The sequence below is a fragment of the Phascolarctos cinereus genome, unplaced genomic scaffold, assembly GCF_003287225.1.
Source record: "Phascolarctos cinereus isolate Bilbo 61053 unplaced genomic scaffold, phaCin_HiC Scaffold_7;HRSCAF=346, whole genome shotgun sequence".
Taxonomy (NCBI): Eukaryota; Metazoa; Chordata; class Mammalia; order Diprotodontia; family Phascolarctidae; genus Phascolarctos; species Phascolarctos cinereus.
The window spans coordinates 152,663,593-152,691,560 of record NW_027556180.1 but is presented as its reverse complement, the minus strand read 5'-3'; the positions used below and the strand labels follow the sequence as shown (position 1 = coordinate 152,691,560).

Sequence of the window (27,968 nt, the reverse complement as noted above, 5' to 3'; positions counted from 1 at the left end):
TTCCCTTGAACCCCATATCTAATCACCTGGACTATTATAATTAGCTCCAACTTCATCTATCTGATAATCTTACAAAGACATGGGTCTACCAACATCATTCACCTATACAAAAACTATTAGTGTCTTTCAGTCAGCTTTTGTGTGAGCAGTGGATACCCTGCCTTGTAAATTAGCACCAGGTGCTTTTCCACATGACAAGAGCTTAATGGCATTCAAAACCTCTTCTTCAGTTGGAAATCTGGCTAGAGAGGAGTTGACTTTTACCTGATGTATCCAGTCTACATCTTCAGCACTGACTGATAATGGTCTGTTGAGAACATCATGGAAGTGTTCAGCCCATCTCTCCAGGATCATGCCCTTACCACTAATCAATGTGGCTCTACCAGCAGGAACAGATGAGATTCACCATTCCTCTTGAGCCCATAAATAAGCTTTCAATGCATCATAAAAGTGCTTTGGATTGTTATTATCAGCATAAAACATAATTGCATCTGCCTTCACACTGAGCCAAGAATCCTGCATCTCTCTAAGCTTTGCTTGCATTTTACTTCTGATGGTGTTAAAAGCTGCCTTCATAGAGTCAGATGAACTATTTTGCTGGGAAACCCTGTGGAGTTCTTGTCTTTCATTCAGCAGCTTTTGAATTTCCCCATCATTTTCATCAAACCAGTCTTGATGTTTGCAAATATTCTGGCCCAGATGAGTAAATGCAGTTCTGTAAACAAAATCTCTGAAAGCTGCCCACTCCTTTTTAACTCCACTGCTGCTAACCATGTGTTGGTTCAACTTTCCCTCCAAGTTAGTAACAAATTGTTATTGTATGTCAGTGAAACCTGGACAGTCTACCAGCACCATGCCAGGAAAATGAATTTCTTCCATTTGAACATCTTGGGTAGATTCTCAAAATCACTGGGCAACATGAAGTACCAGACATTGAGGTCCTTTCTCAAGCTAAATTGCCAAGCATTCAAACTCTACTACAGAGAGCACAACTCTAAACGGCTGGCCATATTGTTCAAATGAGAAGCAAACATTTACCTAAAAGACTATTTTACAGAGAACTCATTCAAGGCAAGAAGTCATATGACGGTCAGAAGAAGCAAGGATACTTTCAAGGTCTCTCTGAAGAACTGTGGAACTGATTGTAAGTGATATGTGAGAGACACTGACAAAGGACCTCCCAGTAAGGTACGCCCAAAGCAAAGAAGGTGCTCTACAACTGCAGTGGCTCAAAAGAAACATGAGATGTGCAAATTTAGAGACATCTTCACTTGAAATGTTTATATGGACTATTTGTGCCTGATCTGTGGTTGAGCCTTCTAAGCTCATTTTAGTCTGATTGGTCACAGACACACTGTACCATGACTCCAACTAAGTGATATCACTTTGAGAAATAAGAACAAGAACCAACCAATTGCATATGTTCTTACAACACATTGCACTGTTTCCCTGAGACTCAAGCCCTGCTGGCCACTGGCCTCAGGTTTTACCTCTTGGTCTTACCAGGAAGAGGTGGTTTACCTGACTGTGGTCTCTGTTTCTATCTCTGTGACTTCCCAAGTCATACTCTTTTCACCCACAGGTTTTGAAAGCCCAGCTGTCACTATCCAAAATCAGGATTCCATCCTACAATGAATGCTACCTCACTCCTATCTCCTATATTTAAGAATCTTGCTTTAATCTTGAACCTTCTGTTTTATGAGTCCTTCAATCTTTTGGCACTACCTAAGATCAAACTCCTTCCAAATGAAACAGCATCTCTAGTCACCCTTTCCAGTACTAATTCCCTTTCACTCATACCTATAACTTACTAGTCATGGTGGAAAAAAGAGGAAGGGAAAAAGCACTTATTAATTGAGTACTATGTACAAACTATGGTTAAGTGCTTTAAAAATATTATCTCATTTGGTTCTCACAAAAATCTTACAAGGTAAATGCCATAATTGTCTCATTTTACATCTGAGGAAACTGAGGCAGACAGACTTGCCCCATCAAGCAACCAGAAGTGTTCAGGGAAAGGTTTGCATCTTTGTGACTCCAAATCCAGTGTTCTATGCATATCTAGTTGCCTGGAGAAGCAGGAATTTACGTGAGCAAATGCAGAGAAAACAAGTGTTTGATAAACTGACAGATCTCAGATACTGGGGAAGAATTAACCATTTCAAAAACTGTTAGGGAAAAAGGAAAACATTCTAAAATTGCACCAATATCTTACAACATATACCAAGGTAATCTTAAAATGGGTTCATAATTTACACAGCAAAGGTGTCAGCATAAGCAAATGAGAAGAACTTGGAAAAAACTACCTGTCAGATCTATGGATAGGGAAGAGTTCATTACTAAACAAGAGATAGGAAGATTAGCAGGAGATACAGTGGAAAACTTTGATTACATAAAATTAAAAAGTTTTTGCACAAACAAAACCAATGTAGTTAAAATTAGAGGAGAATCAAGAAATTGGGTAAAGAATCTTTATAGAAAGTTGCTATGAAATAGGTCTCATCTCTAAGATATATAGAGAACTAAGTCAAATTTACAAGAATAACAACAACTCACAATTGGTAAATGGTCGAGGGATATTAAAAAGCATTGTTCGCTGAGGATGACATGCAAGCTATCAAGAGTCATGTAAAGAAATTCTCAAGCACTAGTAATTGAGAAATGCAAGTTAAAGCAACTCTGAAAGTACCATTCTCACACCGATCAAACTCACAAAGTTGACCAAAAAATGAAACTGACAAATGCTGCAGGAGTTATGAGAAACAAGGTAAATTAAAGCACTATTCATTTAATTTCAAGCTAGTCCAACCATTCTGGAAAACAATTTGGAACCATGCTGAAAGAGAAAAATTAGAAAAAAAGGATCAATATGTATAAAAATAATTGTAGCAACTTTTTTTGTGGTGATGAACATTTGGAAATTGAAGGGACCCCCATCAACTGGGAAAAGCTGAACAAGTTGTTATACGGATGTGATATGCTACATGAAATGATGAAAAGACAGTTTAAGAAAAAATCTAGAAAAAGTCATAACTCAGTAAAGTGAGTAGTATCAGGACAGCAATTTATGTAACAGGAACTGTGTAAAGACATAAAACTCTGAAAGACAGGAACTCTAATGAACACAATGAATAAGCATGACTCCATGAACCATGATGAAACATCTTACTCACTACCAGAAAGGATAGGTGATAGACTCAGAGAACAGATTGAGGTTTATATTTTTGTTTGATTATGGGGGGTATAGGGACATGGCTAATAAATAAACTTGTTTTGACACATTTCTAATGACTTTTGTTTTTACTGCTTTCTCAAGGGGTATGGGGGAAGGAAGGGGAGGGAAAGAATTTGAACCTGAACATAAAATAAAACTGAATAAAAGAAGAGACAGAAGGAAGTAGGAATAATTCTTGTTTTCCCATGGTCACCTCCAGAATCCTCCATCCTCAATATCTAGCTCACACTCTTTCCTCCCCAACACTTGGCCTTTAACTAGAGCTTGTGGCCACAGTGATGCAAGGACCCTAGTCAGAGTTCCAAGATAGAGAAGCATGCTTATGGCCGCCGCTCAGAGATCCAAGCAGGAGAACAGTGACAAAACTTCACCTTGGGCTGTACCACCTTGGAAGAACCAAAAACCTACAGACCCTGGTGCAAGATCTGAAAACAGCAACCAAAAAGTCCTGAAGCTTGGGAAAGTGCCCCTTCTACCCCAGAAGCAGAGCTCAACTTGAACATAAAGCTAGAAATCAAGATAAGGCCTGAGAAAATGAGCAAACAAACAAACAAAAAAAAAGAACCTGGCCACAGAAAGTTGTTATGGTGATACGGAAGAAAAAATGTAAACTCAGAAGACAATGAAGTAAAAAATAAGGTTTCAAAGAAAACGGAATTAGTCAAAGGCCCAAAAATAACATCTAAAAAAAAAGGTTCAATAAGAATTTTTAAAATCAAGTAAGAGAAGTATAGGAAATACTGGGAAAATAAATTATAGTGATGCAAGAAAATTATGAAAAGAAAGTCAACAGCTTGGTAAAGGAGACACAAAAATAATCAAAGACAATAATATCTTAAAAAACATAAATGATAAAATGATAAAAGAGGCATGTGAAAATACCATATACAATGAATCAATATCAATACTAAATGCATCAAATGATATAACATCCAAATTTTTGAGGGAAGTGACAAATGCAAAAAAGGAGGAAATAATAAAACCATAGTAGTTGGACACTTCAAATTTCTACTTTCAAAACCAGATAAATCAAACAAACAAAAAAAAAAGAAAATAATAAAGTTAAAGAAATGAACAGAATTTCATAAAAGTTAGAAATGATAGATCTCTGGAGAAAAACAAATGGGGATGGAAAATAATATGCATTTCTCTCAGACATACATGATGCCTACACTAAAACTGACCATGTAGTTAAGGGCATAAAAACCTAACATACAAATGAAGAAAAGCACAAAAATTAAATGTATCCTTATCAGATAATAATGTAACAAAAATGACATTCAATAAAAGGCCATAGAAAGATACATTAAAAATTAATTAGAAACAAAATAATCTAATCTGAAAGAATGAGTGAATCATAGAACAAATCAAAAAATTAATTAAAGAGATCTGCAACAAGATTTATAGGATGCAGCCAAAATAGAACTTGGCAGAAAATCCATATCTCTAAATGCTTACAGCAATAAAAGAGTAAAATAACTAATTATGCTTAACATGCTAACTATTATTAATAATAGTAAATGACATGAAAACAAAAAAATCATAAAATGAACTCAACAGATGCAGAAAAAGCTTTGGCTTCATGCCTTAAACACCTGGAAAGCACAAGAATAAATAGAGCTTTCCTCAAAATAATAAGTAGTATGTATTTAAAATCATTGGCAAGCATTATATGTGATGGGCATAAGCTAGAAGCCTTCCCAATAAAATCAGGAATGAAGCGAGGATGTCCATTATCACTACTATTATTAAATATGGTACTAGAAATGCTAACTACAGCAATTAGAGAAGGAAAAGACTTTAAAACAATCGGCACAGGCAATAAGGAAACTATCGCTTTTTACACTAAGATGGTATACTCAAAGAATCAACAAAAAACTAGTAGAAATCATTAACAACTTCAGCAAAGTTGAAAGATATAAAATAAACCCACATAAATAATCAGTATTTCTATATATGACCATTAAAGTCCAGCAGCAAGCAATAGAAAGATAAATTTCATTTAAAATACCTGAAGAAATATAAAATATGTGGGACTCTACCTGCTAAGACAAATCCAGGAGCTATATTACCAAATATTTTTCATACAAATAAAGATCTAAACAATCAGAAAAATATTAATTGCCCATGGGTAGGGCAAGCCAATATAATAAAAATGACAATTCTACCTAAATTAATTTACTTATTCAGTGTCATACCAAACTACCAAAAAATTATCTTATAGAGCCAGAAAAAGGAATTAACAAAATACATCTGGAAGAATGAAAGGTAAAGAATATCAAGGGAATCAATGAAAAAAGTATGAAAGAAGTTGATCTAGCCCTACCAGATCTGGAACTGTATTATAAAACAGTAATCACTAAAACAATCTGGTACTGGTTAGGAAACAGAAGAGTGGAGAGGCAGCTAGGCGATGCAGTGGATAAGAGCACCAGCCCTGGAGTCAGGAGGACTTGAGTTCAAATGTGACCTCAGACACTTGATACTTACTTGCTGTGTGGCTCTGGGTAAGTCACTTAAACACCCCCCCCCAAAAAAAGAATAGAGTAGTGGATCTGTGGAACAGATTAGGTACAGGATACATGGTATTAAATAACCATAGTAATTTAGTGTCTGATAAATCCAAAGAAACAAGCTTTTGAGACAAGAAATGACTAACTTAATACCAAACCAGCCTTGCATTTCTGGTAAAAATTCAACCTGGTGAATTATAAATTTTGTGGTATACTGCTATAGTCTGCTTGCTAATATTTTATCTATAAATTTTTCATTGATATTCATTAACATTACTGACCTAAGATTTCATTCTGTGTCTTGACTCTCTGGTATAAGTATCAAAACTGTTTCTTTTTTCTAAGAAGGAATTTGGTAGGACCTCTCCTTTTCCTACCTTCATCAATGAGGTTCTATAATATTGGAATTATTCTTTAAGCTACATTTTTCTGAAAGGTACCATGGATAGTGAATTATTAGAAGTACAAAACATACATGTACCAAATAGCAAAGCATAGAAAATATTAAGAGAGAGTTAAATAAGTTACTGGGAGGAATAGATAGTAAAACTATAACTGTGAGAGAGATACTGATTTATCTCTTTCAGAAACAGATAAATCTAAAAATAAACAATATTAAGTTAAGGGCCTGAACAGAATTTTAGACAAGTTAGATGTGACAGACTTCTGGAGATTATTGAGTGCAAACAGGAAGAAGAATATAAGTTCTTCTTCTGTGCATGGTACCTTTCCAATAACTGACCAAATATTAGGGCATTAAAAAATCTTAAAAACAAATACAAGCAAGCAGAAATACTAAATACATCTTTTAAAAAACATAAAATTACATCTCATAAAGGAACAATTAAGAAACTGAAAAATTAATGAGACTAATTAACTATCCCTAAAGTATCAGGGACTGTTCTTTACTAGTGCAAAGAAAGCTGCCATAATCTCCCAAAGAATAATTCAGAAAAACAAATGAAAAATACGTTAATGATAAAAAGAATGATTCAATATATCAACATTTTTGATATATAACCAAAATAGTCTTTAGGGGAAATTTTCCAGCTCTAAATACTTTTATTAATAACAGTGAAAGTACAGATCAGTGAAATGTACATGTAATTTCAAAAATTAAAACTAGAACAAAGAAATTAAAAACCCCAATCAAGCTCAAAATAGACATGTTGAAAATGAAAGAAGAAATTAACAAAACTGAAAGCAAAAACAACAACAATTTTATTAATGAGAAATGGTGTTATTCTTTAATTCAAAAAACCTAATAAAATAGATAAACCATTTCTTAAATTATTAAAAACCAAATCAATAGCACCACAAATGGAAGGTACTATCACAGCTAAGAAAGAAAAATATTAGAAACTAATTTTTCCAATTATGTGTTAATAAAACTGATAAGCTAAATTAAATGATTGTTTACAAGAATATAAAAAAGTAGTGGCAGCTAGGTGGCTCAGTGGATACAGCATGGGCCATGGAATGAGGAGGACCTGAGTACAAACCTGGGGGCTCCGAAACTTACTAGCTGTGTGCCTCTGGGCAAATCACTTAAGCCCAACGGTCCCGCAAAAAAAAAAGGGGGGGGCCTTCAAAGAAAGATTAAATAACTATTTTTGGGACAGCTAAGTGGCACAGTGGCCCTGGAGTCAGAAGGACCTGAGTTCAAGTCTGACCCCAGACACTTGACACTTACTAGCTGTGTGACCTTGGGAAAGTCACTTAACCCTGATTGCCTCACCAAAAAAAAAAGAAACTTGGCAAAAAAGAACAAAAAAATTATAACATTTAAATAACCCAAATGCAAATCAACTGAACAAAAGATAAATGAGTCCCTGAACAAAAAAACTGAGAACAAGATAGATTTACAAGTGAATTCTATCAAGCACAAAAGAAAAATTCCAATACTCAAAAAACCGTTAAAAAAAAAAAAGAAAGAAAAGAAAGCACCCTACTAAATTTCTTCTATGACATAAATGTGGTATTGATACCTAAGACAAAAAGAGTCAAAACAGAAATAGAAAACTACAGACCACTGTGTGACCCTGGGCAACTGACTAAAAAAAGTTTTTTAAAATGTCAAAAGAAAACTGTAGACCAATATATCCAATGAATATCAATGCAAAAAAAAAAAGATTTTTAAAAAAATTATTAGCAAGACAACTACAGCAATGTATACACAAATGCAATACTACAGCACTATATTATACAATATACACTATGAACAAGACAGATTTATATAAGGGATAAAGAAATATTAGGAAACCTATGAACATAACATCATTCTGATAACAAGGACAATAAAAATATATAATCCTATCAAGACATATAGAAAAACCTTTTGATAAGACATGATACCCATTCTTGTTAAAAACACTGGAAAAAGTAAAAATAAAGTTTTTCTTAAAATGCTAAGTAGTATCTATCTAAAACCAATGGCCAGCATTATTTATAATGGGGATAAACTAGAAGTATTTCGACTAAAATAAGGGGTAAAGGAAGAACATCCATTATCATTATTATTATTCAGTACAGTGAGACAAATGTTAGCTATACATTGAGGTAACAAGTACATGCAAAGAGAAAATAAATTTCTAACTTTTGGCAAATGATTTGACGATTTATTTAGAAAATTTTAACTAGCTGAAATTATTAACAACCTCAGCAGAGCTGCAGGTTACAAAATAAACTCCACACAAATCACCAACATCTTTATGTATTATTAGCCAATTTTCTTCCACATTCTAGATTTGTTAATGGTGAGAATATTAATATTAGACTTCCAGGAAAGATGACAATGTGAAAACTTCAAGTGCAGAACAGTTCTTCTACAATTACCATAAGAGCAAAAATAACAAATCAAATAACAAAAAATAACATCAAATGAAACAAAAGAAAAACAAACAGGAAAAATAAGGTAGGGAAATACCAGTGAGGGCAAGAGAGGAAGAAATAAGAATAAAGAGGAAGTGAAATAAAGAGAACATAGAGTACAACAATGTAAGCTCTAGTCCACTACTGAAGAAGCCCTGATTATACCAGAAGTAAGAGATTTCAACAATTAAGGAGCAAAACTATGAAAGCACGGCGAGTAGGTACTTACTATTAAGCCACAGAGGCAGGCAATTCACCTCTGGCAAAGTGCTTGATCAAGAGTATAAGAAAATATGTTGCATCTCCACTTACAGGATTGTTTTTTCTTTTAAAATGGGTGTGGAGATGGGTTTTAGGAAAACAGAACTGTTGCTTTTCTTACCTGAAGTCTAGTATTCATTTCTAAAAAGTAAAAATTCTTCTGTGAGTCTACAAGAAATTCCACTGTTCCAGCAGAAGAATATTTAACTGCTTTCGCAAGAGCTACTGCTTGTTCTCCCATGGCTCTTCTAGTCTCAGGGTCCAAAAAAGTGCTACAAATACAAAAATAGTATTTTTATCCACTGAGAAAATGTATGCTCAGTCAAGTAATGTTTTTATACAAATAAATATATTCAAAATAAAAGACATATCAATTTGTAAAAACATACATAGTAATTTTTCAAAATGTAAACAAATACAACCCACATGTGCAAAATATTTATAGCAGCTCTTTCTGGGGTGGCAAAGAACTGGAAATTGAGGGGATGCCCATCAACTGGGGAATGGCTGAACAAGTTGTGGTATATGAATGTAATGGAATATTGTTATGCTATAAGAAATGATAAGCAGAAGGCCTTCAGAAAAACCTGGAAAGATTTATATGAACTGATGTTAAGTGAAAAGAGCAGAACCAGGAGAACACTGTACACAGTAACAGCCACACTGTGTGATAACTGACTTTGACAGACTTAGCTCTTCTCAGCAATGCAAGGATCTAAGACAACCCCAAAAGACTCATGATGGAAAATGCTATCCACATCCAGAGAAATAACTATGTAGTCTGAATTCAAATGGAAGCATACTATGTCTTCTCCTTTTCTTGTGGTTCCTCCCATCAGTTCTATTTCTTCTTTACATCATGAATAATGGGAAAATATGTTTAATATGAATGTGTAAGTAGAGCCTATATCACATTGCACACCGTCTTGGGGAGGGGTGAAGAGAGAGAGGGGGAGAAAATTTAAAACTCAAAATCTTATGTAGATGAATGCTGAAAACTAAAAATCAATAAAGTATTTTTAAAAATTAACGTGCAATTCTTCAATTTCTTTTTTCAACTATAGCATAAAACTGAAAAACTTGGATCCAAATATGCAAACAATGTACAGATGTGAAACTATGGAAAATCTTTTCTTGCTTCTTATTTCAATGCTTCAAGATTTATTATTTTATCTGCATAGGCAAACCCTAACTAAAACATAGGATGCCTAGCTTTCAATAAATACTCTTATACTATGAAAGAAAAAATTAGTACCATTTTCACTATCTTTTTTATAAGTTCCTTCACACTAAGGGAACGTGACTAATAACTGGAAAACTAACACAACGTTACAAAACCTATCACAACACTGAAAAATCATTTTATCATACCATTGATGTAAATGTGAGATTATCCTTCGTAACAATATTTCCAAATACTCACAGATTTATGATCGGGAAGGGACCTGAAAGATCATCTAAGGCAACCTTTTATTTTATAGATGTGGAAACGAAGGTCTATGGAGATTAAGAGACTTGCCCAAGATTACAACTACTTAGCAGACGTAATTCAAACTCAGAACCTCTGACTCTTAAATTTCAATAAACTAATACATGATAACCCAATTCCATCACAAGATCTCAAACCCTACTTAAGTAACTCATCTCAGCAGACTCCAAAGCAGCATTCCTCATTCCAAGAATATAGCTCTTTTTCTTTCTGTATTTCTCTGTGTATTTGAATCTAATAATATTATTTCATTGAACATTCATCTTTACAGATAACCAACTAGATAAAACTTATATATAGATGTATCTGTACATAAGCAACATATAGATAGAAATTAAGGAAAATTATTTTTGCTTCTTACTTCAATCGTTCAAGATTAACTATTTAATATCAAGACGCAAACCCTCAACTAAGGCACAATGCCTTCTGTAACTTAGTGCAAAATAATTCATAAGCTATAGTTACACAAAAATATCATCATCTGGTAATCATCCTTCTGATAAATACCTCCATACTTACATAAGATAGCAAGGCCATAAGAAGATAGAAGATGCCTTATCTATTTGCAAAGCCTTTCTTGATTGATAGGATCTAGAACATAGGCCTGCCATGGTTACAGCCCTCGGGAATGAGGGTCACCCTGATATTTAAATGGTATAATGTAGTAAAATGTGATGTGAAGACTAGCTTCTCATATTATGAAATGCAAAATACTCCCAAGGAAGGGGCAGAAATCATCTAAATTTCAAACAGTAGGCAAATTTTTTTTGGTCTGACATTGGAAAACTAAAAAATGTAAAAAAAAAATTTGTGTTTGAGGAGTCTAATAATAAACAGTTTAGGACACTGCTAGTGAAGTTTGGTCTAAAATCAATATACAATAAAGTGTGCTATCCATGCTACAAAATAATATGAATGTTGTATATTAACTCACACAAAAGAGTGGACCAAATAAGATACTGGATTCCTTGTAACATTTTATAATTTCTATATCATCTCTAAGTACCATTAAGAAACAGCTGGCAGAAAACATACGAAGAAAAGAAAGATAATCAGTTAATTGAAATATTTGCAAATTCCTGCTACACTATGACTTCAAACTATACTTTCTATTAAATTTCAAATGAAATCATTATAAATGGGAGTAAGGGTTTCTACCTGGCAAAAGAAGAGAGGTTATTCCACATGTGGAAACTAACCTCTACAAAAGCACAAAAATGGGAGGTATGATGTCAAAAATAGGCACAAGAAGAACAGTCTGACTCGAACACAGTGCTTGAAGAGGAATAATATTTTAAAAAAAAAGTTTGGAGGGGACCACCAAATAATGAAGGGCTTTAAAAGCCAAAACAGAAAAGGTTGTATTTTATCCTAATGGAGAGCCACAGGAGCTTCTAGAACAAAAAAGTGACACAGTCAAAAGATATGCTATAAGAATATCAATTTAGAAACTGAACAGGAAATGAATTGCAGAAACATGAGCAATTAGGAGATCAGCCATCCCAATCAACAGTCCAGGTCAAAAGATATTATCACATATACAACTTTGGGGTCAATATGAGTAAAGGTAGGAGAATGGCTGCAGAGAGATAATCAACAAAGCTGCTTAGAAAACAACTAATTAGAGGAGGGGATTAAGAGAGATAGGACAGTCAAGTATGACTTATGAGTTGTGAACCTATATGACTTGAAGGATGTCCTCAAAAGAAATAGGGAAGTCAGTTTGAAAGACTTAAAAACTCTGACCAATATAATGATGAATCAAGATTCCAAAGAATCAGTGATGAAGCACTCTTCTCATCTTCTGAAAGAAAAGTGACAAACTTAGGATAGTAAATGCAACAGACATGTTGTGATGTCACATGTCATGGTGTAGCCAATGTGAAAATTTCTTTTGCGAGGCTATGTACTTTTGTTTAAAGATTCTAATCGGGGGGGCAGCTAATGGAAGAGGGAGGATGGGGTGTAACACAGAAACAAAATTTTGTTAATTAAAGTTAATTTTTTTAAATAGAGAAATTAGAAGGAGGATTGGGTTTTGGGGAAAAGATAACTGATTGTTTTGGATAATGTGAGCTTCAGATGCCCATGAGAATGTAAGTGCAAATGTTCAATGTACAGTGATATAAGAATGGAGCTCATGAAACAGATGAGGACTGGAGATATAAATCTGAGACTGATATGAAAAGAAAAGAGAGCTGAACCCAGAGGAATTCATTAGACCACCAAGACAGTGTGAAGAGAGAAAGAAATCCAGGACAGAGCCCTAAAGCAAATGGAACAATGCGTGGTTGATGATCCAGCAAAGGTTCCTGAAAAAACTGGAAGTAGAGAGTGGTCAAAAGGTTCAGATTCTGCAGAGAGGTCAAACAGGATAAAAACTTTAAAGAATGTCCATTTTATAGAACTTTTTATAAAGAGTAAAATGTATGTAGTAAGTATGAAAAAAGCACTGTACTAGGAATCAGGAGACCCAAGTTCTAGTTCCAGCCCCACTCATACATTATATGACTTCTAAACAAATCTCTTCACCTCTCTAGACTACATTTATTACATTACAACTAATGGCGACATTAGTATAGTAAAGAGTTTGACCTACTAAATTTCCATTTAGCTCCAAAATTGTACAATATTATGAAGGAAAATAATTGTAGTATTTTAATTTATTAGGAAAATAAATAACTAGTATACCACTTTTACTACAAAGAATTGGTCATATTTGTGACTTATATAATGCTGAATACTCTGGATGACAACCCTCACTTATAAATCTGCTCATTTGGGTGGATACAATCCACTTTAATATTACTTATGTAATTGACTTAGTCACACACCATGGTGAAAAACAAAGACAAGCAATATTTTATTCTCATATTCTCAAGGGATGAAAAAAAATTAGCTGATTCCTTTAATTACATTTAAGGATGCAAAAAAGGACACTTAACTAGGATATGGTAGGTGAACATTGAATTAATGAATATCCATCCAATTAATAAATAAATGTGACTGATTCAAAGATAATCTACCCTACATAGTGATTAACAAAATCACAGTATTAACTTCTTTTTACTACAAGTTAAACTCGTTTTGGAAGTAATCCATGATATTTTATAGTAGGAAACCAGAACAAATTTTAAGCTTTTTTTTTTCACCAGTAACGACACATTGAAATATATTCCCTTTGGCATATTATGTTTGTGGCCCTTCGTGCTCAAAGAGGACCAAAATAACATCACTGTGTTGGGGTCAAGATACATTATGTCTGACTGTGTCTGATCAGACCAATATAAGCTTGGCAAGCTCTACCACAAGTTGGATACAAACAATCCATATGAACACTTAGAGTGGAGATGCCTCCAAATTTGCACATCTCACTCTTCTTTTGAGCTACTGCAATTCTGCTTTGCTTGTAAGAGCACCTTCTTTGATGAGGGCACACCATGCTGGGCAGTCCTTTGCAAGTGTCTCTCATTTCTCACAGTCGATTCCAAAATTCTTCAGGGGCATTGAGAGTGTCCTTGGACTGCTTCTTCCGACCTCCATGTGAGCACCTGTCTTGTGTAAGTTCTCCGTAAAATATTCTTTTGAGCAAATTTATGTCTGGCATTTGAACGTGGACAGTCCACTGGAGTTGTGCTTTCTGCAGAAGAGTCTGAATGCTTGGCAATTCAGCTCAAGAAAGGACTTCCGTGTCTGGTACCTTATCTTGCCAAGTGATCTTAAGAATCTTCCTAAGACAATTCAAGGTAAGCTTCCTGGCATGGCACTGGTATAATATCCAGGTTTCATAGGCATACAACAATGAGGTCAGCACAACCTCATCATATATGAATACATCCCGGGAAAGTACACAGCCAAGGTAAGTGAACTTATCCATAGAATTCAAAACTTCTCCATTTGCTGTAACTGGTGGTTCCACATATGGATGGTGTGGTACCGGCTGGTGTAGAACTCTTGTTTTCTTCATGTTAACTGTCAGGCCAAAATTAGCACAAGTGGCAGAGAATCAATCCATTCTTTTGCATCTAAGCCTCAGAGTCTGCACTGAGTGCATCTACAAACAAAATGTCATGCAGCAACTTTCCTTCCACATTACTTTTGGCTCGTAATCTTTTCGAGTTAAACAATTTATAGCTGACCTTGATGACATTTTTTCTTCTTGTTGGAGGTGTCTGACATCACTGAAAACATCATGCTAAAAAGCATAGGAACAAGCACATAGTACTGCTTCACTCCACTGTTAACTGGAAAAGCACAAAAGTATGGTCCATTATTCAGAACCTATGCAATCATGCTATTGTGGAACTGGAATACAATACTTCTCATGGGCAACAAATTTTGCTATGATCTTCCACAAGCCCTCATGACTGACAATATCAAAAGCCTCAGTCAAAACAATAAATGTTGTATATAGACTTGTGTTCTGCTCCTACCATTTCTCCTGGAGTTGTCAGGCAGCAAACACCACACATAACAACCATTCCTCGGCCCTTTCTGAAACCACCTTGGTTCTTGTGTAGATGACTATCTTCCAGGTGAAGGATCAGCCTATTTAGGGAGGACTCTGGCAAGAATTTTGCCAGCAATGACTAAGAGAGAGATCACCACACCATGATTGTCACAAAACAACCTATTTCCTTTTCTTTTATAGAGATGGATATTAAAAGTATGCTTGAACTCTTGGAGGATAACCTCCTCTTGCCATACAACCCAGAAGATTTCAGTCAGCTTTTATATGAGCATTTCTCTAAGCTTACCTTGCACTTTACTTTTAATGAAGTTAAATGTTGCCTTCTTAGAAATGGACGAACTATCCTACTGGTAAACCCTGTAGATTTCTCATTTTTCATTTAGCAGCTTCTGGATTTCCCCATCATTTCTGTCATACCAATCATGATGTTTCCAAGTATTCTGGGCCAGATGAGTAAATTCAGTGCTGTACATCAATCTCTGAAAGCTGCCTACTCCTTTTCTGCTCCACTGTTGCCAAACAAGTGTTGGCTCTGCTTTCTCTCCAAGTTAGCAACAAACTGTTCTCCCAAGGAAAAGTGTTTTAATCTGTTAACATTGTCTTGCCTTGAGGCTGCCACTTTTGCTGAATGTAAATGCTTAGCTTGGAGAGGATACCTATGATCAATCCAACACTCTATACCACACATAGCCCCTGTCACTGTCATGTCCTGTCTCTTCTCCTTACAATGACATACTTTATTAAATACCAGTGTTTGCTGTGAGGGTGCAACCACAAAGTTTTATAGCATTTGGGTAAACCGAAGACAGAGTTGGTGATGAGAAGGTCATGAGATGTACAAGTCTTCAGTAGCAAGTAACCATTGCTGTCGCTGTTTCTGACACCCCTCCCCGCAAGGACCCCTTTCATGACTGATAGTCTGTCCCTACTCTAGTGTTTAAGTCACCAGAATTTTAAACTTGACCTTTTTTCAGCACCTTGATGTTGAGGGTCTCCAGGTCTTCATAAAATTTTTCTTTGACCTCATCAAGGTTCATCATGGGGGAAGCATAAGCACTGATGATTATGGAATGGTGTCTTCCTGAAAGGGGCAATCTCATTGTCATGAGCCTGTCTCTCACTCCTTTTGGGAGGCACACAACTTGTTGACTAGATTAGTTTTGATTGTGAAACCTACACCAGCTCATGGCACTCCCCATCATTGCAGCCACTCCTGAAAAATGCATCCAGTCCCGATTTTAGTAAGCTAGCCTTCATTCCCTAGTCTTGTTTCACTCAGGGCTGCTATTTGGATGTGATATCTGCTGAGTTCTCTAACAACAAGAACTGTTCATCTATCAGGTCTACTAGATTTTATGTTGTTAGCAAGCATGGTGAACAGAATCGTCTTCACAAATGTTCTTATACATATTTTTGTGTTTCAACTGCAGAGTAGGATCCCCACCTGCTGTAGTAAGCAGGCCAGGATAAAGTAAGTTAGGTAAAGTCGACAATTTTTAGGGCACTTTTTCTAGCCCCTTCCTCATGCCAGGAAGTGACCATGTGGTCCTTAAAAAAGGCTGCTCAGATTCCCAGAGGGCTGCCGAATCCCACTGCTACATCAGTCCAGTAAGAAGATGACCTTACGACACGTCCCTGTGTGCGGGACTATGACTGCAGCTCCCAGTGTATATACACTGCTTCAAAATTTTCCTGTTGCCATAAGACTTAGACATATGTAAAAAATCACAAAATGGTATGGCTAATGTCTTTTGACTCATACATACATAAATTAAATTTAAGTGAAGCAGAGTTGGGCAAAGTCATCAGCCCTACTCTCTCTCTCTCTTCCAAAGTCATAGCAGTCCAGTGGCAGGCCAAAAGTCAAGACAACCAGAGATGGCTTGGGATGGAGTGGATGATTTTGATATCTTCAATGTCTAACCGAACTCTAAACACTCCACAGCACCTGCTTGTGCTACCTTCACGGCCACTAGAGCAAACAGCTCTCATCCACCCATTCAGCTGGGGAAGTCTTCACATATTTGGGGTAGACACCTCCCTAACCCACTGAAAGGTCTGATTTCCTTATATGGTAAATTTGGTACTTGTATGTTAGAGTCCAAATATGATAGTTCTTCTGTCATCAGTGATGAGAATGCATTGCCATAACAATTCTGGGAATGACATAGGAATCAGAAATAAGACCTATGACTTCCATAGGTTACTCTCAAACTGGTTTAGCCCATCTGCTCGAATGGCTTTTCAGGTAATGGCTGCTGCCCATGCTTCATGGAGTCACAGATGACAGTTAGGTGACCAGATAGACACCAAACATGGAAAGCAGCTCTGAAAAGGGCTCAGCAGCCCTTACAGCCGAGGTACTCTTCTTCCCAGAATACCTGTATACCTCAGTATATTGTACTATTTTCTGCTATAACTGGTAAGTAGATGATCTAAGTCACAAAATTATGTAGGAAATTCAACATAAAATTTATGATCCAATATATCAATATAAGTTGTAAAAGCACTAGAAACGCCCAGGGAAGGATTTCTTGTAACGTAATAAATTCATCATTATTTTCCAGTTCTATTCCAATGAACATCAAGAATATGCATATGGGGAAAACCACATATTCAAGCATATACTGACTTGCTGCATACATACCTACATTGACACCCAACCTTGGTCAAAGTACTTACAGGAGCTATCAACTTGGGCAAATTAATGGATATTTTAAAAATTATTATTATATCCATTAATTCATTCTTTTTCTTAAAGTATAGAAAAGAAAATTTATCCTATGAAAATGGTAAACAATATGCAAAAACAAAAAATTCCCCCAAAATTATCACCAATGGCCATCAATAATAGAAACTTACCTTGGTGCCTCCTCCACTACCTTTTGATTTCTTCTCTGGATCGAGCATTCTCTTTCATTAAGCCACAAAGCATTTCCATGCTTATCACCCAAAACCTATGGGAATAAGATCATTTTAAATAATTATACATTTTTAGATGCATTACATATTAATAGTAGCAACTGGCATTTACAATATACTATTTTAAGATTTGTAAGACACTTTACATGCATAATCATTCCATGGGATCCTCAAGATAACTGGCTGACATATTGACATATAAGGAAACTAAGGTCCAGAGAGGCTGAGTGAGCTGTTTCCTAAATATGAAGCCAGTAAGAGGTAAGGAAGAACCAGGTCTTTCTGATCCAGAACTCTTTCACTAAACCATGCTCCCTTCCCTTAGACCCTCTCAAAAAATTAACACAGAAGTTGGAATGTTTGACACTAACAAAATGTAAAACAAAGATATATAAAACATTCCTCATTCCTATGTCCTTCCTAGAATTTCTGCGGCAATGCATTCTCACCACTGATGACAGAAGAACTACCTTATTTGGACTCTAAAATACAAGTACCCAATTTACCATATACAGAAATAAAAACAGCACTAAGATGATGAAATAGCTGGATCTAGCCAAATGTAGAGAGGAAAAGTTTGTAGAGATTACACAATTTTGAAGGTTCTAAGGAATTCATTTTCAAACCCCCCCCCCCACGAGGTAAAGATACCAAAGAAATAAGAAAAAAAAAATCACAGTTTATTACCAAATGGTAGCTAAGAAGGAACCACGGACCCTTAATGCCTATTTTCTCCAACTACACAAAATTCTTATGACTATACACTATACATGCAAGGGGGAAATCCTTAATGAAACACTGACAAGGGAAGAGGCAGGCTTTTACAAAAGATTTTATACAGCAGAACAAATATTCAGACTTGCCGAATTCCACGACCAACAAAAAAATAAAAGATCACACAGAGTTTATTTTTTGTTACATAAGTAGCAGAAAGGTATACTGTGTTAAGAGTGCTGGAAATAGAAACAAAAGATATGGTTTTGAATCTCAGGCCTAAAACATGACAGATGTGTCACCATGGGCAAGCAAGTCATTTATTCTCTCTGGGCTTGTTACCTCAAGCATCAAATGGAGATGATGATACTTGTACTATCTACATTATATCCTTGACATATAATATTTTACCAAAGCCTAATATTACATATAAATATGATTATTAATTTAAAAACTGACTCTTTCTTATAAGATGATATCTTTCATACTAAATATTAACATCATAAAAGATTCTTTTATAGAAAAAAATATGAAGATAACTTGCTTCCTTTAAAAATCCTTCTATATCATCCCCATTCTCTGCCACATAATTATTCTCCTTGATGAAAAAAATCTGATTATACATGCACTTAATTCAATCCCTTCCACATCCCCCAGAAGTTGTCCCTTTGATTATCATCCCTTTCATCTACAACCCCTCCTGGCTCTCCTGGACCTACTGGCTTCTTCTCAATTGCCAATATATGTCTCCTGGTGTCCCGCATCCTTAAAACACTTTTCACTTAAACCAGGCAGCCCACTCAAACTAATGTCAGTCAATATGTCACTTAACATTCATTTATTAAGCACATAAGTGCCAGAAACTGGGGTTGTAGGAACACAAGTAAGACAACTCCTTCCCTAAGGAAATTTACATTCAGGGGATATATAATGGCGGCATAAAATCAACTGGGGAATGGCCAAAAAAAATTATGGCATATGAATGAAGTAGAATACTATTGTGGATTGGCAATGATAAAAGGGCTGGTTAAAAAAAAACTGAAAAGATTTATATGAACTGATATAAAATGAAATGAGAACAGAACAATTTACACAAGGAAAACATTACAAAGAAAAAAACTCAGAAAAAGTTAAAAGCTTTGATCAATACAATAACTAACCATGACTTCAAAGGACCAATGATGCTACCTAACACCTGACAGAGAGATTCAGGGTGCAGAAATAAACATATACTTTTAGAAGATAGACAATGTGGGAATTTAATTTGCATGGCTATGCACACGTTCGTTTAAAAAAAAAAGTTTTGTTTTTCTTTTTCGTTCAGTGAAATGGGGGTACAGAATAGATTTTTAGTAATTTTTTAAAACAAATTAATTATTTTAAAGAAATGGAAAAATAAGAAAGGGTCCCTTGAAGAAGGCAGCACTTGAGCTGAGATCTGAAGGATGATATAGATTTTGAGAAGCAAAGGTGAGGAAAAAGAACATTCCACACACAGGGACACCCTGCAAAGAAATAGAAGAAAAAGATGAAATGTTCACAGAAGAAAAAAGCAATAGGCCAGCTTACGTAAAATATAGTTTATGAGAGGGCATAATATGTAACCAAACTGGAAAGACAGAATGAAACCTAGATTATTAAGGGCTTAATCTGTCAGAGGAGTCTGTATTTTATTCTAAAGGCATCAGGAAGCCACTGATGCTTCTTAAGCAGAAGAGTGACATAATTGGAACAATGCTTTAGCTCTACCCTCAGTAGGTGTATAGAAGATGGGGTACAGAGCACAAAAACAGATACAAGGTTATCAATTACGGAACTACTGCAATAGCCCAGGCAAGAGGTACTAAAGGTCTTAAAATTATTTGTTATGGTCTAAGTGGAGAGAAAAATATGAATTTAAAAGTCATCTGAGAATTTTAAAACTTGGCAATTCAATTAATGTAAGAAATGAATGACTATAAAGAGTTAAGGACAAAGCCTTAGATGACTGGAAGAATGATAGAGCCCTTAACAGAAACAGCAGAGTTTGGAAGAGGCTTGGTTTAGGGAAAAGCATTTCAGAGATACATTCCTAAAAAAAAAAAATCTAGGGACATGGTTCTACCTTTTTGCCTACTATTCACTTGTCAACCCCTTGAAATCTAGTTCTAACCACATGACTAAAACATCTCTCAAAAGTTATCAGTGATTTCCTAATTACTCAGTCAATTGGCCTATTCTCAGTAATCATCCTTCTTGACAACTCTGTAACTTTTGTTATTCCACCTGCTTCTGCTTTCTAGCATACACACACACACACACACACACACACACACACACACACACACTCACTCACCCACTCACACAAAAGAGTTGAAAATTTGTAAGTGAGTGTGTGTGTGTGGGGGGGGGGTGTTCCCCCTTTAGAAAGAGAGCTCCTTGATGGCAGGAACTAGATTCCTTGTATTTGTATGCCATGTCAAGAATACCACTACCCTTTTAGACACTGAGACTCACAAGCTATGTATCATCCTCAACTCTTCACTCTCATCCCATATTGAATTAGGTGCCAAGTCCTGTCAGGTCTACCTCTAATCACTCATATGAGCTCTCCTCTGACACTGCCACCAAAGTGACCTTCCTAAAGCACAAATCTCTTCCATATCACTCCCTCTGCCACCACTCAATAAAATTCAGTAGATCACTATTCCAGAATCACATATGAAATCATCTGGCATTTAACTCCTCTAAGAACCTTCCTACCTTTAATCTTTTTACACTACCGCCACCATGTACTCTGGGTAAGCCTAGCACTTTAGCAGTATCTAGCACATATTAAGTGTTTCATAAATGTTGTCTGAGTTGACTCAATTTTATGCATTTAGCGATCTGTCCCCCATGACCCTCAAGGAATTCTCTTCAACTGGTGGTTAAGTGACTTGCTTAGGGTCACACACCTAATAAGTATCAAGTTTCTGGTCTGAGACCTGATTAGAACTCAGGGCCTCCTGATTCCAGGGCTGGTGTTCTATCTGCTATGACACCTAAAGGCTTAAGAGCCTTTCTATTACCCTGCCCTCTTTCCTGATTCTCTTTCTACCCTGCCTAGGACACAAATATATAAAAAATAAAAAAGTACTAACAACTACTTACCAGTTCTATCATAAAATATAAGCATATCCCATTTAGAAAGTAAGTGACAATTTCTGTCAGCAATTTCTTCATTTATCACTACTATGGCTTTGTAATTTTGGGACTTCAAAGTCCAAGATCTGACATGCAAACTCTTTACTATGTGAGGGCTCTTATTTAAAGTTATTTTGTGACTCCTTCCCCCAAAACACTAACTTAACCAAAATCTACTTTCTGCCACCTTCCCTTAAAATCCCCTGGTTATTATAACACTGATTTTTCATAATATTTTTGAAAATTTTTTTTAACCAAAGAAATTCATATCCATTGGTCTCTCAGGAAGGCCAGTATATCAGCATTTTCTTTTACATAATGCTTCACCTAGGGCTAAGAAAATCTTCATAGTTCAATTTGTGTGTACTATAGCAGACAACTGTGTGAACAGCAGACAAAACTGAAAAGGATTTTGCTAGGGTTTAGCCACTGAGAGGTAGTATACATTGGTCAGAGTAACCTATTACATAAATTAAGTAATCACTGAGAGGTTAATATTTCTAAAATGTTAGTACTTCCTCAAAGATGTGAGTTTGATTCTGGTTGCAGGTAATTAGTAGTTGTGTAAACATCTGTCTCAGTCTTAATTTTCACATCTAGAAAAGGGAGATAATAATAGCCCTTAACAAAGTGTGATTGTGAAGATCAAATAAGATAACATATATAAATCATTTTGCAAATCTTAAGAAATGTGAAAAATGAATTCTCTTGGTAATCTGTGACTTGGAGACTTAGATCTCCCAGACACCCCTTCTGCTTCTGAAAAGTTCTTCACAAGGACATTACTGATAATAAACTTATCCTGGTCAAACTCTGACCCAGGCCTGAACTGATTTAATCTGCTACGCTTTAGGTGGAGACAGATTCCAAGACTGGGGGTGGTATTTCCTCTGTACAGAGATAGCACCCCCTCCCAGTATGCTGACCAATTAGGGTTGATTGGAATCCCTTGGCAACCTACTTTTTGAAGGGCATATAACCCTGTACCCCTAAATCCTAAATCGTGCCAGTTCTGAACTGGCCCTTTTGTGGGAGTCCAGTTTTGGACTGACCTCCTATGCAATGCATGTCAATCTACCTTGAGAGAAATTAAACTGTGGGCACAGGCACCCTAATTTCTTTTGTCTCTTTCTTAGAACAGACTGTAATTTATTGAGGTTTTGACATTAAATGGTGCCAGGTGACTCAGATTTGGACTGGGATTTTTTGGGTCACTTTTTCATCCCAACAGCGCTGTAACTGGGTGCCCACAGGACTTTCTCCTGAAATCCCAGCCCTGAAGGGTAGTTGAGTCTTATCCCCAAAATCCCCGTTCCTTATCTACCACACTCCCCATATTAGGTTGCAGTTCATTTTTCTTTAAGTGGCTCTGGGGTCAAGATCTAGGCAGGACTCCTGCAAGGAAAAGGATATCTGCTGTAATGTGGTATGGGTCAGTCATTAAATTGGCATGTGACGTGGAACTAGAGGATAACTGAATTCTGACCAGCCTAAATTGGTTTACCTTAAAAACAAACTAAGCCAAAAAAGGCAACAAGAAAATTAGATTCATTGTCTTGTCAAGCTGTCTCTGTCTTTGTGTATATCTGTAAAACGCTTCATGTTCGTGGTGAAAGATTTTAAAGGCAGCCAGAAAAACTTCTAACTTCTAATGTTTGTAATTAGAGAGAGAGGATTGGGAAAGAACTCCCACCTTAGGCTTTCAGTGGGAGATTAAGACTCTTTTGGGGAAGTCCCAACACTGGCCAAGTTGGGATACCAGAATAAAGCAGATAATGAGTAATGGAATTAAAAAGCAGGGTGAGACTCTCCCAGAAATTAGTAGAAGGTGAAATCAGTTAGCAAACAGCTTTTAGACTAATAAGAATCTAAACCAGGCAAGGGCTGAGGGAGAGAAAAGCTGAAGGTGTGAATTCAGGTTTAATCAGATCCCAAAGCTAACATCTGTACTTTGTTGAAATTAAATCTAGAGAAGGTCTTTGCACCCCTCCTGCCAGTGTATCTAGTATCATGGCAACGTATTTAAAACTGCAAAAATAAGGGTTTTCCTGTCTTTTAGAATGCATATTAACATTATAAAGGCTGTTTGTGAAAAGTGTGGGAGAAATACAGCTCTCTTAACTCCCTCCAGATTTAAAAGGTGAAGACAAGCAGGACAAATTGGGGTAAGTATAATTTTTAATTTGGAATGTAAAGGAAAATGGAGGTAGTCTGAGCAATGAGTTTGAAAATTAGGAAAGAGAAATAAAGGCTTGAGAGAAAATATGAAAGGTAGAGAAAAAAAACTATTTGGAGACAGATGGGGGTGGACAGCAGTAAGCCTGTGTGCTCTAAGCTGCCCCCCATCATTGGATAGTGCTGGGTGCCCTTGTGCCAGCTTCAGATAGTTTCGGCGTGCTGAGAGGGTATAAAGAAGTTAGATTTAAGTAGAAAAATTGAAAATGAAAATTTTGTGGCTTGATTTGAAAACCACAGAAGTTATAGAAGGTTAGAAGGAGTTCTCTCTACCCACCTTTCAGGATAAACCTGTAGGAAGACCTTATTAAATCTAACATTACATAAATATTGGCTATGGCAAAGATATTGATTATTGTGATTTGAGATTATTATGAAAATCTTGAGGTGTTTCCTTGTCTCTTCGATTAATTATTGGAGGCTCTGGAGGTTTCCTACCTGGGGAGGCTGTCTACACCCTGTCAGCATTAATTCAAATCCCTTAGGTCCCTTTGTTCGGGCCAAACTTTTTTTTTCTCCCTCCCTCCTTCCTTCCTGTCTTTTTTTGTAAGGCAATTCAGTGACTTGCCCAGAGTCACACAGCTAGTAAGTTATCAAGTGTCTGAGGATGGATTTGAACTCAGGTCCTCCTGACTCCAAGGCCAGAGCTCTATCCACTGTGCCACCTAGCTGTCGCATTGGGCCAAACTCTTTAGCTACCTGAGGATATATATATATATATTTCCTAGACCACATGTCCTCTTGATATATATGAATTTGTGGATATTTCCTTTCAAAGTGCCAAAAGTGCCAAATTTATTGACTGTATGGTCCTGAGAAAGTTCTATTTACCTCAGTTTACCATTCTGTAAGGAGGTAATCCCAAGGATGCTATGAGGATCATATGACAGTAAAGTGCTTGGTACATTGCTCGGTGTAGGACAAATGCTATCTGAAGGTTAACTATTTAATGTAATTGTTTAACTTAAGATCACCTGCTTGGTAATTGATTGGTTTTGTTTAAAGTCTAAATGCATGATATTTTTATTGTTATATTTCTAAAATTCCTTATACTGTATAATTTAGTAACAATTGTATCATCTATGTTGTTAGAAAAACAATTTCTCTGTTAAATTAGAATTGTATTGTTAGTGAAAAAGAAAACTGAATGGGTCAGAAAGCTATTAGGTCTTTCTATCTGCCCATGTTGTAATACTGTAATTTAAGAAATCATAAACTTCAAAGTTTTGTCTGTATTTTAAAGTTTCAGCTAAAATTATTTGGCTACCACTTATGAAAAATAAAGTTGTTAACTAAGTTATTTGGAGTTATTTAAATCAAGTATTCACAAAAGTATTTTTGTGAAAGGAAACTTGGGAATAATGCAAAGAAAGAATCTTGTAAAATCTTGTAATTAATTTGGTTTGTTATGGTAACAGGATAAATTGCAAGCTGTTTAAAAACAAGGGGGGGGAAAGGGGGAATATTTTTATGAAGAAATGTTTTGCAAAGTCTTTTGTGTGATTTTTTTGAAGGCCTGCTAAATTTTATTTGCAAGCTAATTTGTTGCAGTAATGATTTGATATTAATGACAATTATGTCCAAACCTACTGTGAATTTCAAGTTTCATTCCTAGGTTTGTTTTGTCTTTGGACTTGCCTTAATGGGTACTTTCTGAGAAACAGAATCAGAGTCAGCAGCTCAATGGGAGCAACAACAGAGACCTAAGGCAACAGAGTAATACTGAAGCAATTACTCTAAGTGCGAAGGATCTTGCTGTTTTGATCTGAATTCATTCATCCTAGCAAGGGTTAAAATTAGTGTTTGAACTTATCGTATGTATAAGATTCAATTCCTGAAATGCCTCATTCTTTCAGATTAAGTATGGTTAGAGAGGAATAAATAAGCTTGAGAAACAGATGCAAATCTATTAGTAGTAACTTATGATCTTAATGGAAATTTGATTTTACTCATTTGTTATTTAATCAGGAACTAGTACATGTGCAGGAATGTATACACACTACCTAAGGCTCTGATTATCTGAACTTGCTATTCAAGACCTTATGGGACTGTTAACTGACTGTTATTCTGAGTATGACTACAGGTACGGTTTTCAAGGAATGCTATGGAGCCACTGATCCATGATGCCAGCAACCCTGTGGGGCTCTATACTATGAACTGCAAAGGACATTCTCATGGGAAAAGTTGGGAGAACGACTTCTGCATGAGCTGAAGTAGTATTCTCCTCACTCAATTTCCCCAATATGAATATCCCACCTGGTAGATTTTAAACCTGGTTTAATGCAATTGTCCATCTTACATAACTTCTGCCTGGAATTGACATGAAGTTAGGGAACATTTTTCCCTTACTGTAGTTTTGTCCCTGTTCTTTTATGGCAAATTTCTATAAAACAAAAAGTTTTATAAGCACAATATTAAATAACAGATTGATACTAGAACATCTAAGGTGGTTACAATAAGATGCAAGTATAAGATTGAACTATTTGGCCTAGAATTTTAGAATTAAGTATTTAGCCTTGACATCTATTACTACTATATGTTCCTGTATAAGTTAGGGTCCTTTAATTCCTCACAATGGTATGGGGATAATTCGGTCAAGGACTTGTGAAACTAGGATATTATTTTGTTACTCAGTTACTATCATACTTGTTTCAGTTTTGTCACAATTAATGTTAAAAGAAGAATGGCTTGTGGTCTATCTTGTAAATGCCTCAAAAGAAGTATCCACTTTAATTAGGAGTTATTTATTTGAACATGATCAGAAGTTGGAATTGTTTTATTACTTGATATGTACTGTTTTAAAATTGATCATTCGATGCATTATGTACATATGGGAGTACATCTTTTTATAAAAAGTGTTCTGTTATTAATTCCTTAGTGGACTCTCATCCTCCTGATGGGGAAATAAATGTGAAGTATAAAAACTGGGTTCTAATTTCAATAAGTGGGTTCTAATTTTCCTGTTTTTATTTGAATTTCTTATCAACATGACAATTGGCTAAGGTTCCAATTTTGATTTTATAATAATAGAGACAGAAGGGTCAAGTTAACTTTCATTATTTGACCTGGTTATTGGCAAGGTAATTTAAAACTGTGTTAAGAGGGGGCAAGCTAGGTGGTGCAGAGGATAGAGCACCGGCCCTGAAGTCAGGAGAACCTAAGTTCAAATCCGGCCTCAGACCAAACACTTGACACTTACTAGCTGTGTGACCCTGGGCAAGTCACTTAACCCCAACTGCCTAAAAAAAAATGTGTTAAGAGCAATCTTGTAGGAGAGTGGACACAAGAAAGAAGATCTCTACAAGACAGTCTGCTGGAGAATGCTTGAACAGTACTCAGACCAGAAAACTTCATCAGATGATGTTCCCCCAGACAGCTGTATGAGATGAGACTTCTGAGCCATAAATGGACAATTTAGGGAAAACGTTCCCTTTACTATTTACTTACCAAGGGGACTGCCCTATCATTTGTCAATGTGATCAATTTTCTCCTTCCCTTCTCCCATATTGTTATGTCACCAAAACCCCTTGATGAAATGTTGACCATATCAGTTAGTGATTCACTGAGAAGGCTATGCCTCTCATTAGAATCAGATGGGTGAATATGAAAAATGATTTCTCTTGGTAATCTGTGTCTTGGAGACTCAGAGCTCCCAGCCTCACTTCTGCTCCTGAAAAGTTCTTCACGAGGACATTACTGATAATAAGCTTTTCCTGGTCAAATTCCAACCCTGGCCTGAAGTGATTTAATCTGTCCAGTTTGGGGCAGATAGATTCCAAGACCAGGGATGATATTTCTTCTGTCCTGATGGCTGGTAATACCAGCCCCTACTGACCAAAATTAAATGACCTAAGTCACTTAATCTAAGTCACTTAAGTCACTTAAGAAGTACTACTACTACTACTACTACTACTACTACTACTACTACTACTACTACTACTACTACTACTATACCACCACTACCACTACTACTACCCCTACTACTATAAATAGTAATTCCACAAGAATATAATCCATGAGATTATTTAAGAAGTGATGCAAAAGCAAGTCAAAATTACAAGAATTTCCAAGTGTGGCTGCCAAATGAATACA

The 27,968-nt window shown here is 35.9% G+C and overlaps 1 protein-coding gene across 3 annotated transcripts in view; it reads right to left on the bottom strand.

Moving 5' to 3' along the window:
* The window catches only part of PCCA (propionyl-CoA carboxylase subunit alpha), a 484,900-nt gene that overhangs the window by 266,742 nt on the left and 190,190 nt on the right, over positions 1-27,968 (bottom strand). For all 3 annotated transcript variants that reach the window (XM_020964021.2, XM_020964019.2, XM_078147299.1), the window contains exons 11-12: positions 17,703-17,797; positions 9,002-9,152 (exon numbers count right to left, since the gene is read on the bottom strand). In XM_020964021.2, coding sequence (XP_020819680.1) covers positions 9,002-9,152; positions 17,703-17,797 — 246 coding nt within the window. The remainder of the gene's footprint in view (positions 1-9,001; positions 9,153-17,702; positions 17,798-27,968) is intronic.